Source organism: Notamacropus eugenii, chromosome 6 (assembly GCF_028372415.1).
Source record: "Notamacropus eugenii isolate mMacEug1 chromosome 6, mMacEug1.pri_v2, whole genome shotgun sequence".
NCBI lineage: Eukaryota > Metazoa > Chordata > Mammalia > Diprotodontia > Macropodidae > Notamacropus > Notamacropus eugenii.
Window position 1 is genome coordinate 4,895,737 of NC_092877.1, and position 23,942 is coordinate 4,919,678.

General features: G+C 49.4%; 1 protein-coding gene across 20 annotated transcripts in view; it reads left to right on the plus strand.

The window, feature by feature from the left end:
• Positions 1-22,799, plus strand: part of PHF21A (PHD finger protein 21A) — a 213,343-nt gene extending 190,544 nt beyond the window's left edge. For 14 of the 20 annotated variants that reach the window (XM_072617697.1, XM_072617709.1, XM_072617707.1 and 11 more), the window contains 9 exons: positions 4,083-4,181; positions 4,663-4,714; positions 5,181-5,260; positions 5,642-5,702; positions 8,989-9,152; positions 12,137-12,292; positions 13,854-13,929; positions 15,218-15,321; positions 21,128-22,799. In XM_072617697.1, the coding sequence (XP_072473798.1) occupies positions 4,083-4,181; positions 4,663-4,714; positions 5,181-5,260; positions 5,642-5,702; positions 8,989-9,152; positions 12,137-12,292; positions 13,854-13,929; positions 15,218-15,321; positions 21,128-21,382 (1,047 nt within the window). In that variant the 3' untranslated portion in view covers positions 21,383-22,799. Of the gene's footprint in view, positions 1-4,082; positions 4,182-4,662; positions 4,715-5,180; positions 5,261-5,641; positions 5,703-8,895; positions 8,919-8,988; positions 9,153-12,136; positions 12,293-13,853; positions 13,930-15,217; positions 15,322-15,821; positions 15,934-17,704; positions 17,781-21,127 lie in introns of those variants that run through there. The other 6 variants (XM_072617713.1, XM_072617711.1, XM_072617712.1 and 3 more) reach the window with 4 other exon arrangements.
• Positions 22,800-23,942: the final 1,143 nt, after the last annotated feature.

Sequence of the window (23,942 nt, forward strand, 5' to 3'; positions counted from 1 at the left end):
GTGTTCAGGAGGGGAGAGGTGATGAGATCAAGAAGGACGAGGACTAAGACGAGACCATTAAATGTGGCATAGCACTGGAGCTCAGGGGATGACAATCTCAGGTGAATGATGAGGTCAGAAGCCAGACTTCAGAGGGTTTAGCAAAAAGAAGGAATTTACATTGGCAGAATGAGGAGTGGGGGACAGACCTAGAGTGAGATATGGGGGGTGGGCTATGTTTGAAGGGTATCAGAATAAGGAGGAAGGCAGTTAGGGATGAAAAGTAGAGTTGGTATATCAGCCAGGGATTCAGAATCCCTGGGATGAGAAGGATATGAGGGAGGAATGTATGCTGACCCTCGAGGAAGGAGTCCTGGTGCAGTATCATTGTCTGGAAGGATCAAACCCCCCTCCTCGTAGGTGGTGAGGCGTTCTGGAGTCCCTGGGGGGGCTACTTCCATGTAGACCCTTGAGATACTTTATGTGTCCCTTGTATCTTTTCTTCTTTAGGGAAGATATCCTCAAGTGTCTTTGACCCTTATATGGGTGGTCATCATGGCTGTCTTTCTTTGGACAGGCTCCAGCTTGTGCTTATGCCTTATGTCTAACCCAAAGAAAGGCCTTTCCCATGAGTGCCCAGCAGCCCCTGCTGCTGTTGATGGGGACAAACTGCTATACCAGGACAAGGGCATGAAGGGTTTGGGGATCCATGGACAAGTTTACGAGAAAAGAAAGTATCCAGGAGCAACTTGTGTGAATATGTGGAACTCAGAGCTAGGAGGAGCCATGCTGGTCATCTCCTCCATCTGCCTCATCCACAGACCTAGAGCCAGGGTCTACGCAGCTAGCTGATGACATCCGGTGACAAGCCTAGAACCTGGATCTCCCAAATTCCAACTCAGTATTTCTTCTCCCACAGCTGCAGAGGCTGGCCTCCTGTCCCTGCCCAGGCATTCCTTCACTCCATTTCATCTTTATAGACACTCTTTTATGTTGTCTCCTGGGTTAATCTAGTGCTTAGTGACCCATTAAAAAAGGACAGGTTCGGTGGGTCCGGAGTCTGATAACATCATTGATCAGGCATAGGTTAGCTACTTTGTGAAAAGATCTAATACAACTGGAAAAAATAACCAAGCTGCTGTACAGGCTAACTTGCAGAGGCCCAGGTAACACCTCTCCCTACCAGAAATGAAAGAATTGCCAGATAGCATTATTTCCCTGTGTTGTCCCAGATCCACTCTTTCTCTTAGTAAGCTCTAGTTTCAGACCTTCCTCCCTAAAACTGGGGCTATACCAAGAGAGTTATTAGCAGTTACTCCTCATGACAGAAAGGTAAAGTTGGTTTGACTCTGCTTGATACTGTTGTTGAAAGGGTCTATGGTTTTACACCTTCAGCCATGCAGATCACAACCTGCTCTGTGCTTTCATAGAAGGCCCTTCACAAGCGTCTGATCAAGGAGCATTTCTCGAGCATCCATGTGGTGCTTAGCTACTGTAGGAAACATTGTCAGGGATCTCTGATTTCATAAACGTGCCATTTCCTCCATCGCTGCAAATCTCACCCCCTTATGTGACTTAGTAAATGTCCACCCCTAGTTTCTATGGCTGGAAAAATAAATTGCCCTATATATCTATATATAAATCACCCTATAAATAAATTTCTATTTTATATATTTTAAATAAATTGAAAAATTAATCACCCTGTGAATCACCTCTCCATCCTTAGATAAACTGATTGTCACAAAACAGATACCTCCAGCTTGGTAGGACCTACCAGGGCTTCCACTGGCCCAGCACAGCCTTGTGGGACCCATAGTCAGCTCTTTGCTGTGAACCAGGAGAACCAATTATGTAGAGACAACGCTGTAAAGGAAAGCATCTTGAAAAGATTTAGGAATTCTGTTCAATACAGTGACCAGTCCTGTCTCCAAAAGACACACAGGCGAAAGCCTCGTTACCCACTCATTTGTTCCAAGGGAATTTTTCTCCACTTTTAATTGAGAAGGTAGAGGAAAAGAGAGAGGCAAGGTAGAAATAGTGATACCCCAAAGGAAAGCCAGTGAAACATTTTTAATTGCACAGAAAAGGACAAAAGGATGTTTGGAAAGAAGCCTAGAGAAACAGGACAGTTTTGAAAGTAACATGTGTGACTTATTGTACATCATACAGAATGGAGACCCACAGTTTTATTTTGTGTTCTGCTTTGTGTGGCTGGTTAGTGTCCTTCATGCTCGGAGACAGTATGACGTCAGGGAAGTCAGGGACCACGTGCAGTGTGTCTGACTGCAGTTAATCAGATCAGCACAAGCTTGGAAGACTCTCCCGCCGGTTGGGCTCAGTAGTCCATACGAACATTTGGAAAGACTTATTTTTTTGGACAGTGTTAAGTTCAGGATAAAAAAGAATATTAAAAAGGAAAAAAATGGAGAATCAATGTTGGCTAAGTTCTCATCTTGTAGCCAGCCTGGATTTAGCTAAACTGGTCTTCAGATGACAGCCCCCCAACCAGCTGGAGACCTTTCCAGCACAACATCCTGCTGCTTCCCGTTAGGAATAAATAAATGAATAGATGATGTCGATGCTGATACAACAGTCTGTTTATTTAGGTGATTATTGTCCGTATTCAGAACAGTGGAATGGAAATTCTTGAAGCAGGAAAAAGTCATAAGTTATATGAATGTTGACAGTCTTGTTTCCACATTTTCATACACCCTTTGATGTTTAGGGAGTCCATCAATTAAATGGGTAAAGCCTTCTTGGGTTAAAAAGAAAGGTGTTCTCATATGCACTGGCTACTCTCCTCTGTGCAGATGCAAGCCTTCCTTGTTTGTGGAGACTTGCTAGCTTTGGTACAGTCACTGCTGTGCAAATGAGCCTGGGTGAAGAGGGGAAATTATGTATCCGATGCCCTTGAAGCATCTCTCCTGCCTGCCTTGGTCTAGATTGCCTTTCTCCTGGCCATGGCTTCTCTTCTCAAGTGTGTGATCCAGTTGTGTTTAAATACCCAAGCAACACAGCATTCGTAGCTTCATCTCTTAGATTTTGGAGGAGCCTCTCCCCAGGACTTCCATGAAATTTGTTCCTCTTTTCAGCCACGATTCTCCTTGCTGTGTCCTGTCAGATGCTCTTGACACCCTTTGGACATTGGTAGTAGTCAGTTACTGGGACCTTGGGTAACGGGGAGTCATGATGTAGAACACTGCTAATCTTTCTCCAGCTCTATCCCATGGGGCTGTTCATGAGTTTGGTTGCCTTTCTCTGAACTCCTTCCAGCCTGTCTCCATCCTTTTTGTTACGGAGTGCCAGCTGCTTCTTGATAGAGTTCTGCAAAGAGAAATTGTCCCATTGGCATCATCTCCAGTTCCACTCTTTGCCGATGGCCTTCTCCCCTGGTCCCAGGCTCTCCTAGCCATTGCTGTGTTCACCTGGTTTCTGCTCAGCAAATGATTGTTCCATGCTTTTCACTCCAACCCCTAGGGGTGCCCATGATATCTCTAAAAGGTGTTGCCCCTGTTTATGCCCCACCTGAGCCACTCCTGGTTTGTTATACCCCACAGTGGGTGTCCAGTTGATTGACCCCAGAAAAGAGTTTACTTCAGCTCGCCCCAGGACCAGGCCAATTGTTACAGCATGAGGGAAAAGGCAAATACATCACCTGGATAAATTGGGAAGATTTAACTGAAGTGGTATTGTTTGGAAACAGTTGGTGATGTAGGAGGTCTTTTTGTACGTGGTGATCAGATCTCAAAGCACCCTGTGGACAGTCGAACATTCGAAGCAGGTCCTGCTGGCCCTGAACATCAGAGAGGGCAGTCTCTTTGACTCCCGCAAGTTACACCTGGATGTTCAATGCTCATTTTGACCATTCAGGCTTCTGCAGCTGTGCGTATTTTTGCTGATTGTACAACATAGTATTTTACCTGGAAATTTGCTTTTTATTTTTTGCTAACGTAGAACCTGTAATAATGATTCTGGTCCACAGGCTGCTAACATGCTTCCTCTTCCTGTTGCTGCTGTGGGTGGTAGCAAAAATGTGGGCCTTGTTCTTTTCCTTTTCAAGAAAAAGAGATTCTCAGTTTTGGCATTTGGTTTTCCTCTCCCAGACCATGAAATCACACACGGAGACAGAAGAGAAGCAGGCGGAAAGTCGAACCATCACCCCACCTGTTGCACCCAAGCCAAAACGAGAAGAGAATCCACAGGTATTTGTCCAGAAATGAAGACCAGAGCTCTGCGAGGGGCAGCTTACACTCCCGGCCTTTCCTTGCCCTCCTTCCCTCCTGCTTGGACGCAGTTGTACACATATTCCCACAGAGAAAGCCCCTTGCCCCGTGGTATCCCCTCTCTGAAGTTCAGTAATTGCATTCCCTGGGGAATACCCAGGAAAGCATTTGAGACTTTGGAGTCCCTTGGACAGGATTACTGGATGCCTAATATGTCCTCTTCATTTTGAGAGACTCATTTTGGACATCAGCTTTTCCATTCACTGGGAAAGGCAAGGCCTGAGACCACTTGCCCTTGAAATAGATAGGCCTTCCACATGTGAGCCAAAGGGTCTGGGCTTTCACCTTGACTTTTCTCCCTTGTAGCCATCAGCCCCTTGTAGCTTCCCCATAGGTCAGTGAGGAGCCTGTTTGCATGATGACCCTAAAGTATATTGGTTTTTTTCTTTCTTTGGCACAGAAACTTGCCTTCATGGTATCTTTAGGGCTGGTGACGCATGACCATCTAGAAGGTAAGAAAAGGGACAGTGTTGCCTGGGTATGGGCCTGACCCCCTGTTTCTGAAGCTTTTCTCGAGCCTAGCCCCGAGGCCTAAGCATCACAGGCATTTAATCATTGTTGCTGCTTGAAGAAATGAATCCTGGAACAGAAAATGGCCTCAGCACAGAGCACAAACAAACAAAGCATGTTTACTTGGGTCATTTCTGGTGGGGGAGAAGTTCCTTTCAATTCTTGACTAGGAGTCCTGGTCTTGATTTTTTGAATGTCCCCTTGCTCTGATAGCCTATGTTACTTTCTGCCTGGTGGCAGGTGGGGGTAGGTGAGCTTGTTCTGCTGCCAGGCACCAGGCCCAGGAGATGCCGGCTTACAGAACCTCCTAGGCCTGCTGTAAGTGCTCATCTCCAGGTGCCCAGCCTGCCAGGGGAATGAGGTGCTCTCCAAAATCATCCTTTTCTGGTCTGACCCTCTTCTCCCTAGAAATCCAGAGCAAGAGGCAAGAAAGGAAAAGAAGGACGACAGCCAACCCCGTGTACAGTGGAGCCGTGTTTGAGCCTGAGGTACTTCAGGCCAGAGTTTGGGTGCTGGTCCTCCCTTCAGCTGCTGAAGACCCCCTCACAGAAACAGTGCCCTCACATCTGTCTTCCAGTTGTTCCACCTCCCTGGTGCCTGAGTTTGAACAAACACAGGCCCAGGATAAAGGGCCTGCCCAGTGTGAGGCAGGCTCTGAGCATGGACATTGCAGCCATGGGGGGTGCGGGGTAGGGGTGAGTGGGTCTGAGAACCAGGTCTCTCAGCAGTAAGACCCGTTAGTGCTGAGTCTGACAGGCATGGCCTCCTTTGGGCAGTCACCAAGTCCCATATTTTCAGCTTGCTCATCATTGTGTGTGTTTAATAATAACCTAGCAACTCAGTGACGTTCCCTTTTTGTGTTCCTAAAGCGTAAGAAGAGTGCAGTCACGTACCTAAACAGCACAATGCATCCTGGGACCCGGAAGAGAGGTGAATGTCGTTCACTATTGCTCCCTTGCTAATGCCCTGCTGTCTGTTTGTGCCCTGCATCCGCCCCACCTGAAAGTCGTCCTTTATTCGTTGAGAATGGGAAGAGAAAGCTTAGGGGATTTCTCATGAAGGCTGTAGATGTTTAACTGAAAGATGCAGGGGATGGAACCTTTCTGCCACCTTTCTGCCCCAAGCGTACCAAGCCATTCACTAAGAGCACAGAGTGCTGAGCACCATCTTGGCATCACCTAGCAGAGCAGAGCCTCCTCTTGCTGGGGGGCTCTTCTTACTATCTGGGTCCTGCTGCTGCTGCCAGGAGGCAGAATAGTATGCTAAACTTCTTGTGCTTCAGACTTTCTAGGAAGGGCAAGTAAGTCATATAGAATCCCCCATGTTTGCAAGAAAAGGTTATCCAAATACCCCTCAGAAACCAGGAAGTCCCCATGATCCCAACTTGTTCGTTTCAGACTCGGTCTTGACGTTCTGTGCTACTCTCAGAGGCAGAACTCTCCTGATGAGTTCTCTGCACTGGTCTGAATGAGCTAATATGGGATCAGTCCTTTAAAAAGGGACCCAATGGTTCTTGGATACCTGTGAGACATCCCAGGGTACCTTTTTCCATGTGATGTAATATCCCTGAATCCTAGTACAAGGAGGCTAGGAGCACACTTAATGCTGTCAGAAGTCATGTCAGTGCCTGGAGAGGTTATCTAGTGTGTTACTGTGCCTTGAGTCAGGGTTCCACCAAAGCCACACATGCAGAAATGACTCCTGTTTTCAGAGATCTAGAAAAAAAGCAAAAGACCTACCCTCCCTCAAGTGGTAGTAGACTCTAATATGAATAAATACTAACTATCAGGAAATTCTTCCCAGTGTCTAAACTAAGCCCCTTAGAGGGCTAGAAGGTGAATGGAGGACTGACAGGGAGGAGCTAGTGGGAGAGAATGGGCATGGAGGAGGGAAGGGACCCTTCTGCCTTAGAGTCTGTAAGAGAGGGGAGGAAAGAGGACAGTAATCAGTTGTGCAGCCTAGATTGGGCCAAGAGCATCCCATGGACTAGAATTCTGTAGGGGAAGTCAGCCCACATCTGGGGCTTCCCTGAGAAAGAGAAGGGAGAGATGTATAAAGAAACCAATGTGTCTGTACAGGGAACTCATCAGGAAACAGAAAGACATGTGCAGGCAGTGGAAACAGAGATAAGTAATGGAGGATAAGCACCAAAGTGTGGCAAGGTCCAGGAAGGACTGAGACCGGGGAAGAAAAGGGATAGGACCTCCCAGATGACTGAAGGAAGTTAGAGCTGTCCTCCCAGCCAAGGACAGCCATCCTGGGCCTGGAAACAAGAGGGGAAAGAGCTAAGTGGCACCTACATGGCCATGTCACCAGGACCCAGACCTCTCAAGGTGCTCAAAGCCTGATCAATACAATTGCTAAGTCTGGCTCAGGGGTCTCAGAAACATCATGAAGAACCAGGGAGGTGCTGTAGCACATGAAAAAGACAAGTTGTTTTTCAGAAAAAAGGAGAGAGCAATGAGTGGGTCTGGTCTTGTTCTTGGCAAAATCTAGAATATAAAATTAAAGTGAAAGAGGGCGAGTGATCCCAAAGAGCCACCATGACTAGATCAAGAACAAGTCTTTTTTTTTTTTCCCTTTTATGACAGATTTATTAAACTGGTCCAAAGTACCAGGATTCAAGACCTTCTTCTGACCACACTGGCTTGTGATCCCTGGGCAGTTCCCTTAATCTCTCAGTCCTTATGACAACTCTCTGAGACTAGACTTTGCTTACCTGAGAGTCCCCTGCACCTTGGAAGTCACAGGTCCAGTTCCCTTCCTTCTGTTAATCTTTAGGATCAGGGAATGCTGTAGATGAGCTGTGACTCAGGGCTTAGCAAAGCATTTGATAAAGGCTCCCTCACTGGCTTTGAAAGCAGGAGGAAAGAGCGGGCTTGGTGGTAGTACAGTTGGACAGTTTCCAGACTGACTGAATAGCTAGAACCAAAAAATGATCATAAATGGCATCATTTTAGCTTGGAAAGAGGTCTCCAGTGGAGTGCCCCAAGGATCTGTGTTTGGCCCTGAGCTGGGTTTTTTGTCAGTGACATCAGATTTGCAAATGACATGAAACTAGACATGATAACAGCCATGTTAGATGTTGGGATCAGGATCCAAAAGTCTCTCCCTGTCAGTCATAAGAATAGACAAGATTGAGTAAATGGGAAGAAATAGGGCTAAACTTAACACTGTGTCCTTGGGTTGAGAAATCAGCCCAGGAAAAGCAGACTGGGCCCTCATGACCAGGTTAGCTCCAGCAGCCTCCAGGCCCCATTCCCCTGGTGATGGGCACTTCTGCCCAGCCTCTGGTCCTCCTTCTCCTTTTCCTTTGTGTGTGCTGACTGCACTTCTGATCACTGGCAGCTTAGAGGCACTGAGGATGAGGGGCTGCAGACCTGGAACTGGGTCATGGGAGCCTCTACTCCAGAGGCTGCTGCTGCAGTCAGACCCCTTAGCAAGCGACCTTGTTGAGCAGGGGGCACCTTGGGAGCTTGGGGAGAAACCCCCTTTTCAAAATTCTGGCTCCAGCTGATCCCTATAGTTTTATGGAGAGGAGTGGTAAATGTAAAACTTGTCAGTCACCCTCTAAAGTAAGAAAGAGGAAGAAAAGTCATTGATAAGCCTGATAATTGTGGCCATTAGTTGGTTTACTCCAACAGATCTTTCCCTGGATCTGCTAAGAAGTGAGAAGGGGGATTCACGTGAATGTCGCTTCAGGCAGCTTCTGCTCGTGCTTAGATGCAGAATGAGCATGGCGTGGGCAAAAGAGAGAAGGAAGAAGGTCCTGGGCAGTGAGCCCTGGATTAAGGGTGTGCACAGGTCCCCAGGCCACCAGATCCATGGAAGTTGGATTCAGACTCAGGGAGAACAGACGTGCTCTCCCTGGATCCTCAGCTTTGAGCTCCCCATTGGGATTGTGACATCCATTTCCTCCCCTGACATGAAAGGCCCTGGCAATGAGCTGGTGCCAGCTCAGGATCTTCCCTCCATCTCTGAGGTTCTGTGCCTCTCCGCTGCGCTGCTGCTGTGAGAGTCACATCCATGTTTCTCATGACATTGAAATCTCAGCTTCTCTTCCTCTCTTGGTGACTGTTGTACTAACCTCCTGTCTGCTCCCCCACTTCCTTTTCCATGCTAGCCAATGAGGATCACTGGCCAAAGGTATGTAAGATCATCTTCCCCTCTCTCCCCTTCCCTCCTCCCCTTTTGTTCCCTTTCTCTCGGAATGTAGGTCGTCCTCCAAAATACAATGCGGTGCTGGGCTTTGGAGCCCTGACCCCAGCATCCCCCCCATGCAGTCATCCTGACTCCCCTGAAAATGAAAAGACAGAGACCACATTCACTTTCCCTGCACCTGTTCAGCCTGTGTCCCTGCCCAGCCCCACCTCCACAGACGTAAGTAATCTGGAAAACATTTTCTCTCTGAGAGCTTTAAATTGGGGGTAGCTACTCTCAGGGGCTGCCTCCTCATTGGGCACACTTATCACTTAGGGTAACATTCAATCAGTCACTCAAGTTCATTTGACAGCCTCAGATGAGTTTCTTTTGGAGCCACAGGACTGGCCATGTCATTAAGCATCTTAAAATGAAGCCAGGATGCCCAGACCCAGAACTGGGGTGCCTAGACCCCCAGTAAACAATCAGATTTGGGTCATGTAAGTGACAGCATTAATTTTTCCATCCTCCTCCACACTTTAATTTTGGAAACAATCATCCAGCATCAGTCTTTAGTTCTCCAGAAGTTCTTGTTTCATGTGGCTAAAGGCAGCTACAGGGACTTGCCTTTGAAGTGGGTCAAACGCAGGTCACTAGGGAGGCCTTGCTATAGGTCATCCACTTCACATCTACCAGAGTATAAACTGAGGCCCTAATAGTGGATCACCACATGGACCAGTAGCAGGAGAGAAGCCCACTTCTAATCTAAATCACAAAGTTTGTGTCCTTGGGCAAAATGCCCTCTGGAATTGGCTCTCCTCAGAGAATCCTGAGCCTGCTAAGAGCAGTCCAAGCAGAATCCTCAGGAGTCAAGAAATGAGAAATAAGCCCTGAGTGCCAAGAGCTAGCTCTGCCTCCTCCTCCTTGGAGGGCACAGACCGCAGTGAGACCCAAGCCCAAGGTCACTGATCAGCCCAGTTGGGTCTTGAATTCCTTCTGTCCTTTGGATGAGCACTTAGACCCTGGCACAACACAGACAATCCCATTGCCAAAGGGACTCGAAAGCTCGCAGACCTCTTAGTGGAAGCTCTGCACTAAGATGTGGAGATCCCTGTTGAGAAACCACTGCTGCATTCCTGCTCATGGTCCTTCTGGGGGGACGTTTTTCTTAGCAAGACTGACCCCATAAGGCCTGCCAGGATCTGATTGCAAACCAAAAGCTTTGGTCTGACTCCATGTTGTTCTTTTTAGGCCACTAGAGTGAAAATCACTAGACCTGGTGCTCAGAGCCCCCTTTAGGTTACATCCAATGGAATGGATTTTTTAAAAAGACAAATTGACCTCTACCTTACATTTCCCCCAATAGTGGCAATCCCCAGACGTAGCTCTTTATATCTGCTACTGGGAAACATGAGCCCCAGCAACATTCATCACAAAACAGCAATGGAGAGGCAAGGTGTTCCTAGGGATCAGTAACCATCTAGAGGAAGCTAGCACTGTGGGCCCCACCTGTGCCACTACCATCCCTGGCTTTTAGAAGAGAAGGACCTTGGGCAGAGGGCTGGGGTGTGTGAGTATGGGTGTGTCTGTGTGTGTGTGTCCGTATGTGTGCATGTGTGCATGTGTGTGTGTGTGTGTGTGTGTGTGCTTTTAACAAGTGAGGAGGTTCCAGCTGATTGGGAGCAGGCCTGCCTCCTTGCCTTCTTATTCAGAGTAGTTGTTAGCAGAGGATCTCCAGATCTGAAGCCTTTTATTCTGTACAATATGTTCTTGGCCCCCCGGCCCTGCCCTCATGCTGAAAAATGGCTTGCTAGGGGACAGAATGGCTTCATGTTGTGTGCTCCTTCCCATTGGCTCCCCAGAGGGGTTACGTTTCATTGTGTGTGGAGAAAGTTGAGGGGCCTTTCCATTTTCTACCCCACAAACCAGCAGAGCCCAATTAGGTCTCACACATTCCCTTATTTCTTAATTAAAACTTGGGCCTCCACTTTCATCTCAAAGATAAACCAAGCCATGCAGCCTCATTTGTCTGTGAGCTTGCTGGAGCTGCTGTGTCATGCATGGCCAGGGGCTGTGAGGCATGCAGGATTGACCCTCTGAAGGAGGAGAGGGCAGCCCCACCTTTGGGCAGCAGTCAGGCCAAGAGTAGCTTGGTACCCCAGCCTTGGCTATTTTTGCAAATGGGCCAAATATCTTGAAAATCTGCCTTGAGGAGGACATCAGAGGCCTCCCCTTCCTGTTTAGGGGTCCCATAGGCACCTGATACTCACAGCAACCTCAGGACTTCCCTCTGTCATGAGCTGTGTGACTCCTCTCTTACCCAACCTTTTGTCCCTTATGTGGAGTCTCTAGATGAAACCCATGGGTCGGGCAGCCTAGACACTGACAGCAGTCCGGGGTCTCTGGTAGCAGCCCCCTTTGTCTTCAACTGGTCTTCAACACAGTCCTATTCTGAGAGGGCCAGAGCTGTAGCTTGCCCAGACCTGCTGAGGGGCTTTTGTTGGGTGGGTCAGTATTAGGCTGCCAGTGACCCCTGGCTCAGAGGAAGGAACACCTTCTTAAAGCTGGGCCTGGGTTCCTGTCCCCTGCTGGTGCAGAGAGCCTGGCCTAGCTAGCATAAGACCTTCAGAAATGTCTGTTGACTGACTGGCTGACCACTGCCCGGATGGGTTTAGGCGGGTCATTCTTCCTCTCCAGACCTCAGTTTCCTCATCTGTACAATGAAGGGGCAGGAGGAGGCTCTGAGAGGTGAAGGGATTTGGGCCGTGATCTGACACTTTGGTCACCAAAAATGGCTTCACAGCTTGAGATTCAGGGGTTGTTTCCCCCTCACAAAACTCAAAAAAATGTTGAAGGCATCCCCTTTTTAAATGCAATGTCTCATCCCTGAGGCTTCTTAGGTATAGACAGTTTCTCTAAACCCTGACTTTGAAATTTGAAAAATGTTTTAGCCCCTTGCAGAACATCAAAGCCCTCAGAAGGGCATCCCAGGTGGCCCATCCACTATGCCCAGGGTGGGACTAGGGGAGGGAGAGAGGGAGGAAAAAGCCTATGTGCTCCCAGCTCCCTACTCCCTCCCTTGGACCTCAGTGAAAGGTGATAAAGGCTTGTCACTTTGCCCATAGCAGTTGGTTGTGCTAAAAATATTGATCTGGGGTGTGAATATCAAAAATCACAATTTATTTTTCTGCCTCCTCTCTCACCCCCTCTTCTCAATTTCTTAGGGTGATATCCATGAGGATTTTTGCAGCGTTTGCAGAAAAAGTGGGCAGTTGTTAATGTGTGACACATGTTCCCGTGTGTATCACCTGGACTGTCTGGACCCTCCTCTGAAAACTATTCCCAAGGGCATGTGGATCTGTCCCAAATGTCAAGACCAGGTACTGTGTGAGGGACAGGGAGGTGAAGAGGCTCTGACCCCTGCAGTGCCGGCCTAGCTGTGTGGACCAAACAGACTCGCCCCTAACTTGGAACCAGCTTGCTTTTGGTGCTGATGGATGAGAACATCCTTTTAAAAGCCGTCCATACGTATGTGAGCACACACACATGCACACGCACACATGTGCACACTCAAGTATACGCGCACACACCCATGTGCACTCTTGCGCACACATGCATGCATACACGTGCACACACGCATGCATATGCATAGCCCTTTGGAATGCTCGTGGGGACTCCCCTGTGCGCTGAGCTGGTGCTCTCATCCCCTCCCCCCTCACAAAATATGCCTTTACGTCCATTGTTCCAGCCTCTTCATGAGATGGTTGCTGAGAGTCTGGTTGGAAAGAGAGATTTAAACAAGCCTTTTTTGTCATTTTTGCCAATTTGTGGGGTGTGAAATGAAGTCTCGGGCTTTGGATTTGCATCTCTCATTATGAGTGACTTTGGAGCCTTCTTTCCTTTGGTTATTTATTAGGACTTTGAGTTTTTCTTTTGAGAACTGACTGTTCACATCCTTTGAACACTTGTCTGTTGGGGAATGGCTAGCAGGCTTTTAGAGAAAGAGAGATTAATAATTTATAATATTTTGGATACCAAACCCTTATCAGAGAAATTGGATACAAAGATGTTTTCCCATTTGACCACTTGCCATCTTATTTGAGGTGCATTAGTTTTGTCGTTGCAAAAGCCTTTCCATTTTAAGTAATCAAAGTTCTCTCTTTTACCTTTTTGTCATTGCATCCATCCTTTCTTTGGTTATGAATACGTTGCCGACACTTGGCAGTGAGAGGCATGTTATCTGTTTTTCTTCCAATTTTTATAGTATTATCTTTAATATTAAAATCACATGTCCATTTAGAATGTGTTGTGGAATGTGGTGTAAGGGGTTGGTCTAAGTCTAATTTCTGCCAGACTGCTTTCCAATTTTCCCAGTTTTTATCAAATGGGGTTTTTTTCTAGGTAATTTATATTTTCCACTTGATCAAGCTCTGGGTTATTGAATTCTATTGTATATTTTTATAAAGGAGAAAAAATGCTGAAAATTGAGAGAGAAAACCTAGGTAGGTTAGGCCATGGTTAAACCGGCTTTGATCGCCATCATCACACCAGTTTATGAGTGTCAGTAATGGGATCTCAGGAGCAGGAGAAGGTGGAGAGGAAGGTTCAGAGGGGCTCCTGCTTATGGTCTGTCCCTGTCTGAGCCCATAGGCAGCAGCCAGGCTTCTCCCTTCCTATCACCTTTGCCAAGCCTCCATTTCCAGTGGAAGGTCAGCGTTTTCCTGAGGAGAAGCCAGAGGCCTATGAGAGTCACAGACTGAGGCTCATGAGAGAGGTCTGGGCTGGTCCATAACCAACACCATTCCTCCATCAGCCTTTCTGTCAAAAGGCTCTGCCTCTTTAGGTCATGTCTGCCGACAGCCTGCTGTGACTTCCTACACGTGTGTCCTGTTCTCAAAGTGAAATTCTAATCGTCGGAATGTCTGTGCTGTTTTCTTTCAGATGCTGAAAAAGGAAGAAGCGATTCCCTGGCCTGGGACTTTAGCAATTGTTCATTCCTATATCGCCTACAAAGCAGGTAAAGAACGGTGGCCTCGCTGCGTCGGCCCTGGTAGGAAGCTATATTGGCTTTTAAAAGTAAATTGAACCTTTAAAATTAAAAGCCTTTAATTGAAAGAGATGATAATCTATTAACTTGGAGCCAGTTTCTGAAAACTCAGGACCATCAATTAAATTCAACAGAGTAAACATCAATTGAGTGCTTACTGTACTGTACACAAGGCGTAACGTTAGGTGCTGGGGCAGGAATTACAGTCCCTGCTAGTAAGGCGATGACAGCCTAATTAGGAAGAAGAGGAAACCTGTGTGCAGATCACCAAAGGGAGACGGGTACATTCAGGCATGGGCAAAGGTGAGAAACTCAGAAGGGAGCGATGATTGCTGCCAGCTAGGGAGATCAGGGCACACCTCCTGGCAGAGCTGGTCCTTGTGATGGCCCTCACAGCACAGAGGTCAGAGGGGGGAGGCCATTCTGGGCACATGCCTGAACAGAAACAGCAGGATGGAAGCTGCTCCATTTTGACCAGAAAGCTCTGGTCAGTAGGTAGCAAGGAGTCCCCCATGGTTCTTGAGTAAAGATGCGGTTAGAAAAGTCCTCTGGAGGCTCACTGTGTGAAGCATGGCCTGGAGAGGAGAATCAGCAGCTAAGGAGCCGTGTTTTCCAGTAGGTCGCCCATTCTCAAACTTGGCAGTCTCAGGACAGACCCTTTACACTCTGAACATTTACTGAATAACTTTGACCTTATGGAGCCACTTGGAGGATGTTGGGGAACTTCAGACCACACTTTAAGAACTACTGCTCTAGGTGACAGAGGAGGGCCAAGTGTTAGACTTGTTTCAATGCAAGTTAAAAAGAGGGGCTAGATCTGAAAGAGATTCTGTAGGTGCAATGGGCAAGATTTGGCAGCTGATGTCATCAAAGAAAACTTGGGGATTATAGGCTGGGTGAGGAGGAGAGCCAGCTCCCATTGGCAACAGTGGCCGAGTTAGGAGATGGGAGAGATTTTGTTTCTAAAAAAATAAGAAATCAGAGTTCTGGTAAGCAGTGGCACCAGGGGGACTGCTCGGGGATGTCCTACACAGCCCTGTCATTGGGATGGGCCTCCCCTCTTGGGCGGGGGGTGGGGGGGGGGGGGTGAAGAGCCAGTCCCTGGAGCCCTGGCTCTGACCCTCGTGAGCCCCCACCTTCGAAGCCTCCGTTTCTTCTTCTGTAAAGAAATCCCATGTCCAAAGGTCGTGAGGGGTAGAGTGCGGGTGTCAGCAGTGAGGAGAGTCCCCTCCTAAGTGCACTGCCCTTTCTGTTACAGCAAAGGAGGAGGAGAAGCAGAAGCTGCTTAAATGGAGTTCGGATCTAAAGCAGGAGCGAGAGCAGCTGGAGCAGAAGGTGAAGCAGCTCAGCACTTCTATAAGTGTAAGGAGACCTCGTTCACTTACTCATTCACCCTCCGTGGGCCTCCCTCAGCAGCCCAGGGCTCGGGCCTCCCTCAACGGCCCAGGGCTCGGGCCTCCCTCAGAGGCCCAGGGCTCAGGCCTCCCTCAGCAGCCCAGGGCTCGGTCCTCTGGCTGGGCTCAGAGCCAGGTCCTGGCGAGGCCGTGGGACGGAACAATGGCTCAGCCCCTGCTCCATTCAGTCATGGGCCACACCGTGTGCTTGCACAAGTCTAGATGAAACAAAAGCGAAGCATCAGACCCCAGCTGGTTAGTGAGTGAGACATGGGAAGACACCTTTAGAAGGTGATACTCCAATTGTGTCTTAAAGGGAATAAGACAGAACATTCTAAGCATGAGGAGACACCGGGACAGAGGTGCAGATGTGGGCGAGAGGGCACTGAGGGTGAGGAGCCCATGGCTGCAAAGACAGAGCAGTCAGTCTCATCCCAGAGCTACCTGATCAGTTGTATGCTTTGACAGCTGTGGAGGACAGATGGAAGGGAGATCGGTGATGGGTGCTGAAGTGATGCCTGACCTATATGAACAGAGCATGTGGAGGAGAACAAGATTTGGCAGCATAGGACACAGGTTAGGTGTGTGGGGTCAAAGTGACAAACCTGGGAGGCTGGAGGAGTGTGGGAATGAGTTTGGGAGGAAACAGTAAGTCCTTCTTTGAATGTGTTGAATTTGAACTGTTTCTAAGATGCTAGATTAGAAATGTTCACTAGGCCATTGATGATGTGGAACTGGAGCTGGGAAGAGAGGCTGGGCCAGAGACACATCTGCCTAGACGTCAGAAGAGGTCACCACCGAGAGTGCTAGGAACAAAGAGAGGGATGGGGGACGGAGGACAGCCAGGAACAGTGTCTGTTGAGTGCGAAATAAGGAGCCAGACCGCAAATGATGGGGGAGTGAGAGGGAAGCAGAGGCCACAAGTGAACATTTTTTAGGAGTTTAACTGAGAAGAGGAGGAGGGGTAGAGCACAATGGCTTGTTGGGATAGCTTGGCCTTGATAGGAAAGTGAGGCTCTTGGAGGGATAGGAAGGTTTGGGGTGGTTTGTGTGAGGGAGGAATGAGTGTATAGGTTGCCTGGCCATGGGCGGGACCTACTTGGTATGGTTCCCCTCAGCACCTGGGCAGGAGTGGAGGAGGCAGGTGGTAGCCAGAATCTAGCTGAGCTCTGGCCAGGGACTGGCAGCCCCAAGACTGGGGGAGGGTTGGAGAAGATGGAGTCAAGGGGCAGTAGCCAATTGGTCCAGACTGGAAAGAGAGGAAAATGAAGTCAGAGCAGGGCTAGCAGCTGAGGAGAGTGTGAAGGGACTGAAGTTTGGGGTGTTGCCATGATCAGAGAATAGGAGGTTGTGATCAGATGGGGGAAGGCCGGAGTCTCTGGTTTTGAAGTGAGGGTCAGGATGCAGAATGTGAGGGCCCTTGGTGTGACCAGGATGATGGAGCACATGGGCAGTCTGCAAGTCTGCCCATGGGAGAGAGGTAGTGTCCACGTGGGGGTTGGAGTCCCCTAGCATATAGTAGGGGGACGAGGATTCCAAGCAGGAAGAGTGACCTGGGCATCATGATATAGCAGACATCTTGGTCGTGTTAGGTAGATATTTTTAATTGAGAGGGTGCTGAGAAATGGTGAAGGGAGAATCGGGAAGGGGCAGTGGAGAGCCAGATATATCCAGTCTCCACATTCCAGGACAAGTGTGTAGCAAGGGGAGGGCAGCTCGAAGGAGAAATGGGACCAACCCCTGCATAGAGTGCCTGGATTCCCTTTTATGAAGGGGGTTTGTTCTGTGAAGTTTGGATTTAGCCAAGGGCCACATGTGACCTCAAAGCCGCAGGTTCCCCACCCAAGCAAGAGCTATTCCTTCCTTACTGGGGATTTGTTTGCTTCATCAAGGAGAACAGCCTTTGAACCAGATAACAGCAGAATTATGGCTGATAGATTCCCAAGATAAAGAAAATCCTCAGAGGGCCGTCCCCGCACTGAACACTAGCAGGCGTGATTGGCGAGCTAGTGATTGAGGCTGGGAAAGGTGCCAGAAGGGAACTGGGGGGGCGGGGGGTAACCACAGTGCATAGGACTCCAGGAGTCAAGAAGACCTGAGTTCAAATCTTCCCTCACACCCTTCCTCGCTGTGTGACCCTGGTCAGGTCACTCCAGCGCTCTGAGCCTGTTGCCTTAATTTTAAAGTCAATGAATAAATAGGGATAATCAATGCACCTATCTCAAGTGTTATCGTGAGAAGCAAATAACATAATATTAGTCAAATGTTTAGCACAGTGGGCACTTAATAAATGCTAGTTTTAAAAAGAGGAAAGAAAATGGAGCTCACTTCAATTCCTGCCAAAATTCTAGGACATAACAGTAAAGGGACGGAGAGTTGGCAGCTTGGTCATCACCAAGAACCAGCGTGGCTTCTTCAAGAGTCACGGTAGGCCATTATTTCTCCTTTGACCAAGTTACTGATTCAGTTGTGAAGAGGAATCCTGCTGGCGTAGTTCACCTAAACTCAACAAAACATTTAATAAAGACTCTCATTCTTCTTAAAGAAAAGAGAGAAAGATGTGGCCTAGAGGATACTGGAGTTAGTGGATGCAGAACTGGTTAGATGACTAGATCCGAGGTGTAGTTCTTTGTGCTTTGCTGTCAGTTTGGCAGGAGGTCTCCCCAGGGCTCTTGGGCTTAGCCCTGGACTATTTGACATTTGTGCCAGTCTCTTGGATAGAAGGCAAAGATCAGATTTGGAGAGGATACAAAATTGGGAGGGGTGAGTGCTAACACTGAAAGAATCTGGATTAAAACAAAATCTTGGCAGGCTTAGGATGTTGGGGCTAATGTAATAAGATGAAATTTAGTAGGGACAAATGTAAAGTCTCATATTTTGGTTCAACAATGTTAGTATTCAACAAGCATTTTTGAAATGTAAATTTCGGAGTCATCTACTTCAGGGTAATCATTAAACTCAGGAGAGCTGATGAGGTCACCATGAGAGTAGAAGAGAAGAGAAGGTCCAGGAAGAGTGACTAGTATATCCCTACACATTGTGGGGTATATGGGTGAGAGAGTATTGGGAAGAAAGAGCTGCTGGTTGAGGGAGTGGTTAGCAGTATCCAGAGAAGCCAAGACCTTGGGCTGACACCTGGACTGAACAAGTCAAGGACCCTCCGTAACCTTGATGAGAATCGTTTCAATTGAATGGTAGAATGGGGAACCAAGGGGAAGTCGAGAAATGAGTGAGAGATGAAGTTCAAGGCATGGAAGGTCCCTTCATTGTTCGAGGAGTCTGGGCATCTGGAGAGAGAACAGCACGGGAGGATCTGGGGATGGGGGGTCTGGGCATCTGGAGAGAGAACAGCACCAGAGGATCTGGGGATGGGGGTCTGGGCATCTAGAGAGAGAACAGCACGGGAGGATCTGGGGATGGGGTCTGGGCATCTGGAGAGAGAACAGCACGGGGGGATCTGGGGACGGGGGTCTGGGCATCTGGAGAGAGAACAGCACGGGAGGATCTGGGGACGGGGGTCTGGGCATCTGGAGAGAGAACAGCACGGGAGGATCTGGGGACGGGGGTCTGGGCATCTGGAGAGAGAACAGCACCGGAGGATCTGGGGACAGGGGTCTGGGCATCTGGAGAGAGAACAGCACGGGAGGATCTGGGGACGGGGGTCTGGGCATCTGGAGAGAGAACAGCACGGGAGGATCTGGGGACGGGGGTCTGGGCATCTGGAGAGAGAACAGCACGGGAGGATCTGGGGACGGGGGTCTGGGCATCTGGAGAGAGAACAGCACGGGAGGATCTGGGGACGGGGGTCTGGGCATCTGGAGAGAGAACAGCACCGGAGGATCTGGGGACGGGGGTCTGGGCATGTTTGCAGCCAGTAGCCGCTCACGATTAGAGAGAGGGGTACCTGAAGCAGTGAAGAAGCAGGTTGGTGAGGTAAAGGGGATGGATCCAGGAAAGGCTGACCTTGACAAGACTGGAAAAGAGGGGCGGTGGCGTTCAGGGGGTTGGCTGTTGATGGTCATGACGGAATAGGGAGCATTTAGAGGGCATTTTATGGTCCACAAAGCAGTTTACATACATGATTTCGTTGGATCCTCACAGCAATCCTGGGAGGGAGGGGCTATTATTATCCACATTTTATAAATGAGGGAATTGAAACAGGCAGAGGTGAAGTGAATTACTCAGGGTCAAACAGCTGGTGGGCATGTGAGATCATATTTGAACTCAGGTCTTCCTGACTCCAGGCCTGGTTCTATCCACTGTTGCACCCAGCCACCTTGAGGTATAGAATTGGGGTCACAAGACCAAGCTGAGGGTGAGGCATGGCTAGAAAGCAGCTTGTCTCAAAAGTGTCTTGGGTGCTGCTGAGCTAGCTATGAGGTTTGGTTCCTTGGGAGGTCAGGCTCCTGGCCTCGGCCCCAGCAGATACATCACCTTTGTCCTGCAGTGTTCAGGTCTGGGTACTTGGTGTAAAGGGCTCCTATAGAGAGAAGAACTGGGCCAGTTTGCCCAAAAAAGATGTAGAAGGGTCGTGATGACGATCCTCAAGTATTTATAACACAGAAAAGGGGTTCAATTTGGTCTGCCTGGCTCCAGACGAATGAGGAGCTCTCAGTGGGAGTTGCGGAGGGCAGGTGTAAGCTTGACATGAAGAAAACTTGTTAAGAGTAGAGCTCTCCTTGAAGGCAGAGACTGCCACAAGGGGTGGTGGGGCATCTTCAAGCACCGGCCAGGCAGGTGACCCTCTTGGAGAGCGGCTCCTCATGGGAATGGCCTGGACTAAGTGTATCTCTTCCAACTTGGTTTGGGGTGGGGGGAGGGAGCTTTAACAGCCCCCTCCAGTTTGGGGACCCAGCCTTTAGCTGTGGGTGTGGGAATGTGTCACAGCATGGGGGGAGGAGCCTTTAGCTCATGCTAGGGAGCAGGCTGCTGGGGACTTTCCCCTCCCTTCCCCCCAGCCACATATTGTGGCCCCAGCTTTCCCCTAGCAGAAGCAGAACTAGAGGCTGCCTAGAAAGCAAGGTGGTGAAGACAGAGAGGCCCTGTGTGCTCTCCCTTGCAGAGGAGTCTGGGCCAGCCTGGGGTCTGTCTTCACTGATTCTGATTCTGACTAACTCGAGGGACTTTCAGGGCAGTCTTGTTAACTTTGACAACCAGTCAGTAAACATGACTTGTCCAGGCATTGTGCTAAGCTCTGTGTGTACCAAAAGAGCCAAAGACTGTTCCTGCCCTCAAGAGACTTCCCCTCTTGTTAGACACCAGGCACACAAATACGTCCAGACTGAGCTGTGTAGCGTATACGTAGGAAATCATTAACAGAGGGAAGGCACTGGAACTCAGAGGGGGAGGGAGACAGATGGTGGCTGGGACTTAAAGGAAGCCAGGTTGCAGATCAGGAAGAGCATTCCAGCCAGAGAGAGGTGCCAGAGCCAATGGATGGAGGGTCCTGTGTGAAGAGCCACCTGGAGCCCAGGCTCCCTGGGTGGAAGGGGGTAAGAAGGGGAACTCAGAAATAGGCTGAACAGCCCCCGCATGCCCACTCCTCCAGCTCAGCCCCAGGCAGCTCTGCTGTAGAGCAGCCTTAGAGAGCTGGCTGGCCACTCCAGGGGCCATCATACTGGCTGAAGAAGGGAGGCCTCCTACAGGGCATGTTGTTAGAAAAGTGGTTCTCCTCTTGTGGCTGCCCCTGGGCCCCAGCTCCACCCATTCCCCCCCAGCAGGGGCCCAAGAACCAACCACTGAGCACCACTGTCCTCTTCCTTCTTGTGCTACAGAAATGCATGGAAATGAAGAACACCATCCTGGCGAGGCAGAAAGAGATGCACAGCTCCCTGGAGAAGGTCAAGCAACTGATCCGCCTCATCCACGGCATCGATCTGTCCAAGCCCATGAACTCTGAGGCCGGCTTGACGGCTGTCCCCAACGGCCCGGACTGCACGCCCCCCGCCCCTGTGGCATCCTCCACGCCGGCACCTTCACCCTCGCCCAGCTGCACAGTGAACTGTAACAAGGGTGAAGAGACTAAATGAGGGGGCCCAGCCATGGGGCCGGCAGCGGAACCCCGAAAACGCCAGAAAAGCCAAGCCGGGTGTCTTCTGGGAAGGGCAGGATTCCTTTGGTTAAAGCTTTGGCTCCAGAGAGAGAAGATGCTTGTGCCAGGTGGCGCCGGAGTTTGCCAATTGATCCTCCTTATTCTGTGTGTACATGCAAAGTCTGGACCGCATCACATGAAACAGTGCCAGCTGGGGGTGCTTTGCCAGCACCGTGCCAAGTGAAATATATATTTACTCTCTCTATTCTACACCAGTGTGTGCCTGCAGCAGCCTCCACAGCCAGGAGCGGTTGGGTTGGGTTGGGCTGGGCTGGGGAGCAGAGAAGAAGAGGAGAGCAGGTTTCAGATCCTTATTTGCTGAGCAGTTGGTTTAGGTGGGGAAAAGAAGTCCAAAGAGTGTGTGGGCTTTCCTGTTTCTAAACTCACGACTATAAAACCAAAAACAACAAAAAAAGGAAATCCAGATTTAAGCAATCGCAGTGCCCAGAAGGGGTGGGGAGGGCAGGGGAGGGCAGGGGAGGGGGTGGGAGCCAGGGCGGGAAAAGTATATCAAATAAGCAGTATTTAATATCAGTGGCAGAGGGAGAGGGGGCGGGTGCCAGGAGATGGCCACAGTCAGTGGCTCCCAGGTCTGTTTCTCCCAGAGCACCCAGCTCCCACCTTGGCGGGTGACCCCCAGCCCCACCACCTCAGGCCCCCACCCAGTCCTTCCGGAGCAGCCCCAAGCGCTTTGGTGAATGAGCTTGCTCTGGATCTACCCCAGGGCCAGCTGCACTTTCTGGGGGGTAGGGGGGTGAGCAGAGCATGGGGCCCTCAAAGTCAGGTGCCCGGGGCCACCGCCGGGGGTGCTGGAGGCCAGAGGAAAAAGGCAGATGGGTGATTTTACTTGAAAACAGAGCTCCATCCCTTCTCTATATTTATAAAGCGGAAAAGAGCCTGAGCAAAGCACCCCACAGCCCAGATGTGTGAAACTTAACGAGACGTTTCTGGTTTTTTTCTTTTTTTAAAAAATGTTTCTTTTACTTTTTTTGTAACAAAAACTAAAACCCGGAATCGAAGCGCTGTTTTTCAGGCTGACAGTCCAGTTACGGGGTAGATGAGACCTTGCATGGTATAGATTAGCAGTCCTAGTGTCAGTGAGATGCAGTCTTGTGGGTCCTCGTGTCATCGTTTCGGGCACTGTTTTTTTATGCAAGGGCAAAATCTTTGTATCTTGGGGAAAAACGACAACAACTTTTTTTTAAATTAAAAAGGAAAATAAAAGCTATTGAGGTCTTCCTAGTGTTACTTAAATTAAGATCAAGGTAAGAAACATTGTAAAAAACAATTTACACAAGTGCTATTTGTTTCCTAAAAACGGCGATTTCTATTAAAAAGGCATCAGAACTGGAGAAGACTGTGTAGCTCTAATTTTTTAGCACAGCATCTGCTCCTCACGAGGCCGCTCTGCTGTGGGCGTGTTTCCAGGCAGATGAGTTAGTGCCCCCATGCCCAAGTCTGGGGTACACGCTGAACTCCCCTCCTTCCCTCTCTTCTCTGAAGGGAATCATTCACCTCTTTGTGACTTGGTCTCCCCCTCTTGCTCTCACTGGTGATTGGAGGTGGAGGAGAACTGGTCTCCAAGGATTTCCACCAAGGGCCCTGGAGCCAGGAGGGCTGAGCAGCCCCCTCAACAAGGGCCACTGAACGGGTGACCACATCAAACCCAGGTGCCCTGGAAAGTCCCAGGGGGCAGGATCTACCCCTTGCCTTTTGAGAGAGTCTCCGTCCATGTTGGATCCCAGGTAGAGAGAAAAGGAATGGATTCTATACCATCGTCTTCCCAGACAAGTCTTAGCCAGAAGATTGTTCAGCATTGATTTTATGTGGCCTTTTTTGTTCTAATATTTGTTTCTTCCCTTCCTGAGAAAACCACAGTAGTTACTTGGTGGACGGACCCTTTGAGTGTCTCTCCTTGGGGACAGGAATGGATGCCCCGGAGCTGTGTCAGCTTCATGTGCATCTGGAGAGCTTTCCCACGGTGGGCTCCATCTGGCTGCCTAGCAGAAAAGACATCCTTGCCAGGTTAAGAATTCCCCAAGGGGGAACCTGGCTGGTCATCTTTCCTCACCCTCCTGCTGCCCCATTTCCTACTCCAGGCAGCAGCTGGCCCCCCAGTCATGTCCATGAAAAACTGTTAGCCAGACTCGTTCCCTTCCACTTGCAAGGCAGTGTGAAAAGGGTCCTTCAGGTAAAATCCAAAGTCACCATTGAAATCCATGTCTCATCCATATTCTTATCCCTGCCCATCTACCTCAAAGCTTCAGGGGAAGGTTTAGAGGCTCAGGCTGGGGATCAGATGGCCTTGGGGCCATCATTCAGGCTCAAGGTCAGTACCTGGTAGGGGTCGAGGCAAGGAGGACAGAGGGATCCCCACCCAGCTCCAGAGCTGAGATCGTGGAGACCCAGGCCCTCCTTTCCCCTAGAAACAAGGAAGCTTTGGGAGAAGCCCAGGCTTGTCCCAGAAATAGTTGGCTGAAGTTCCCGGACCAGCTGTG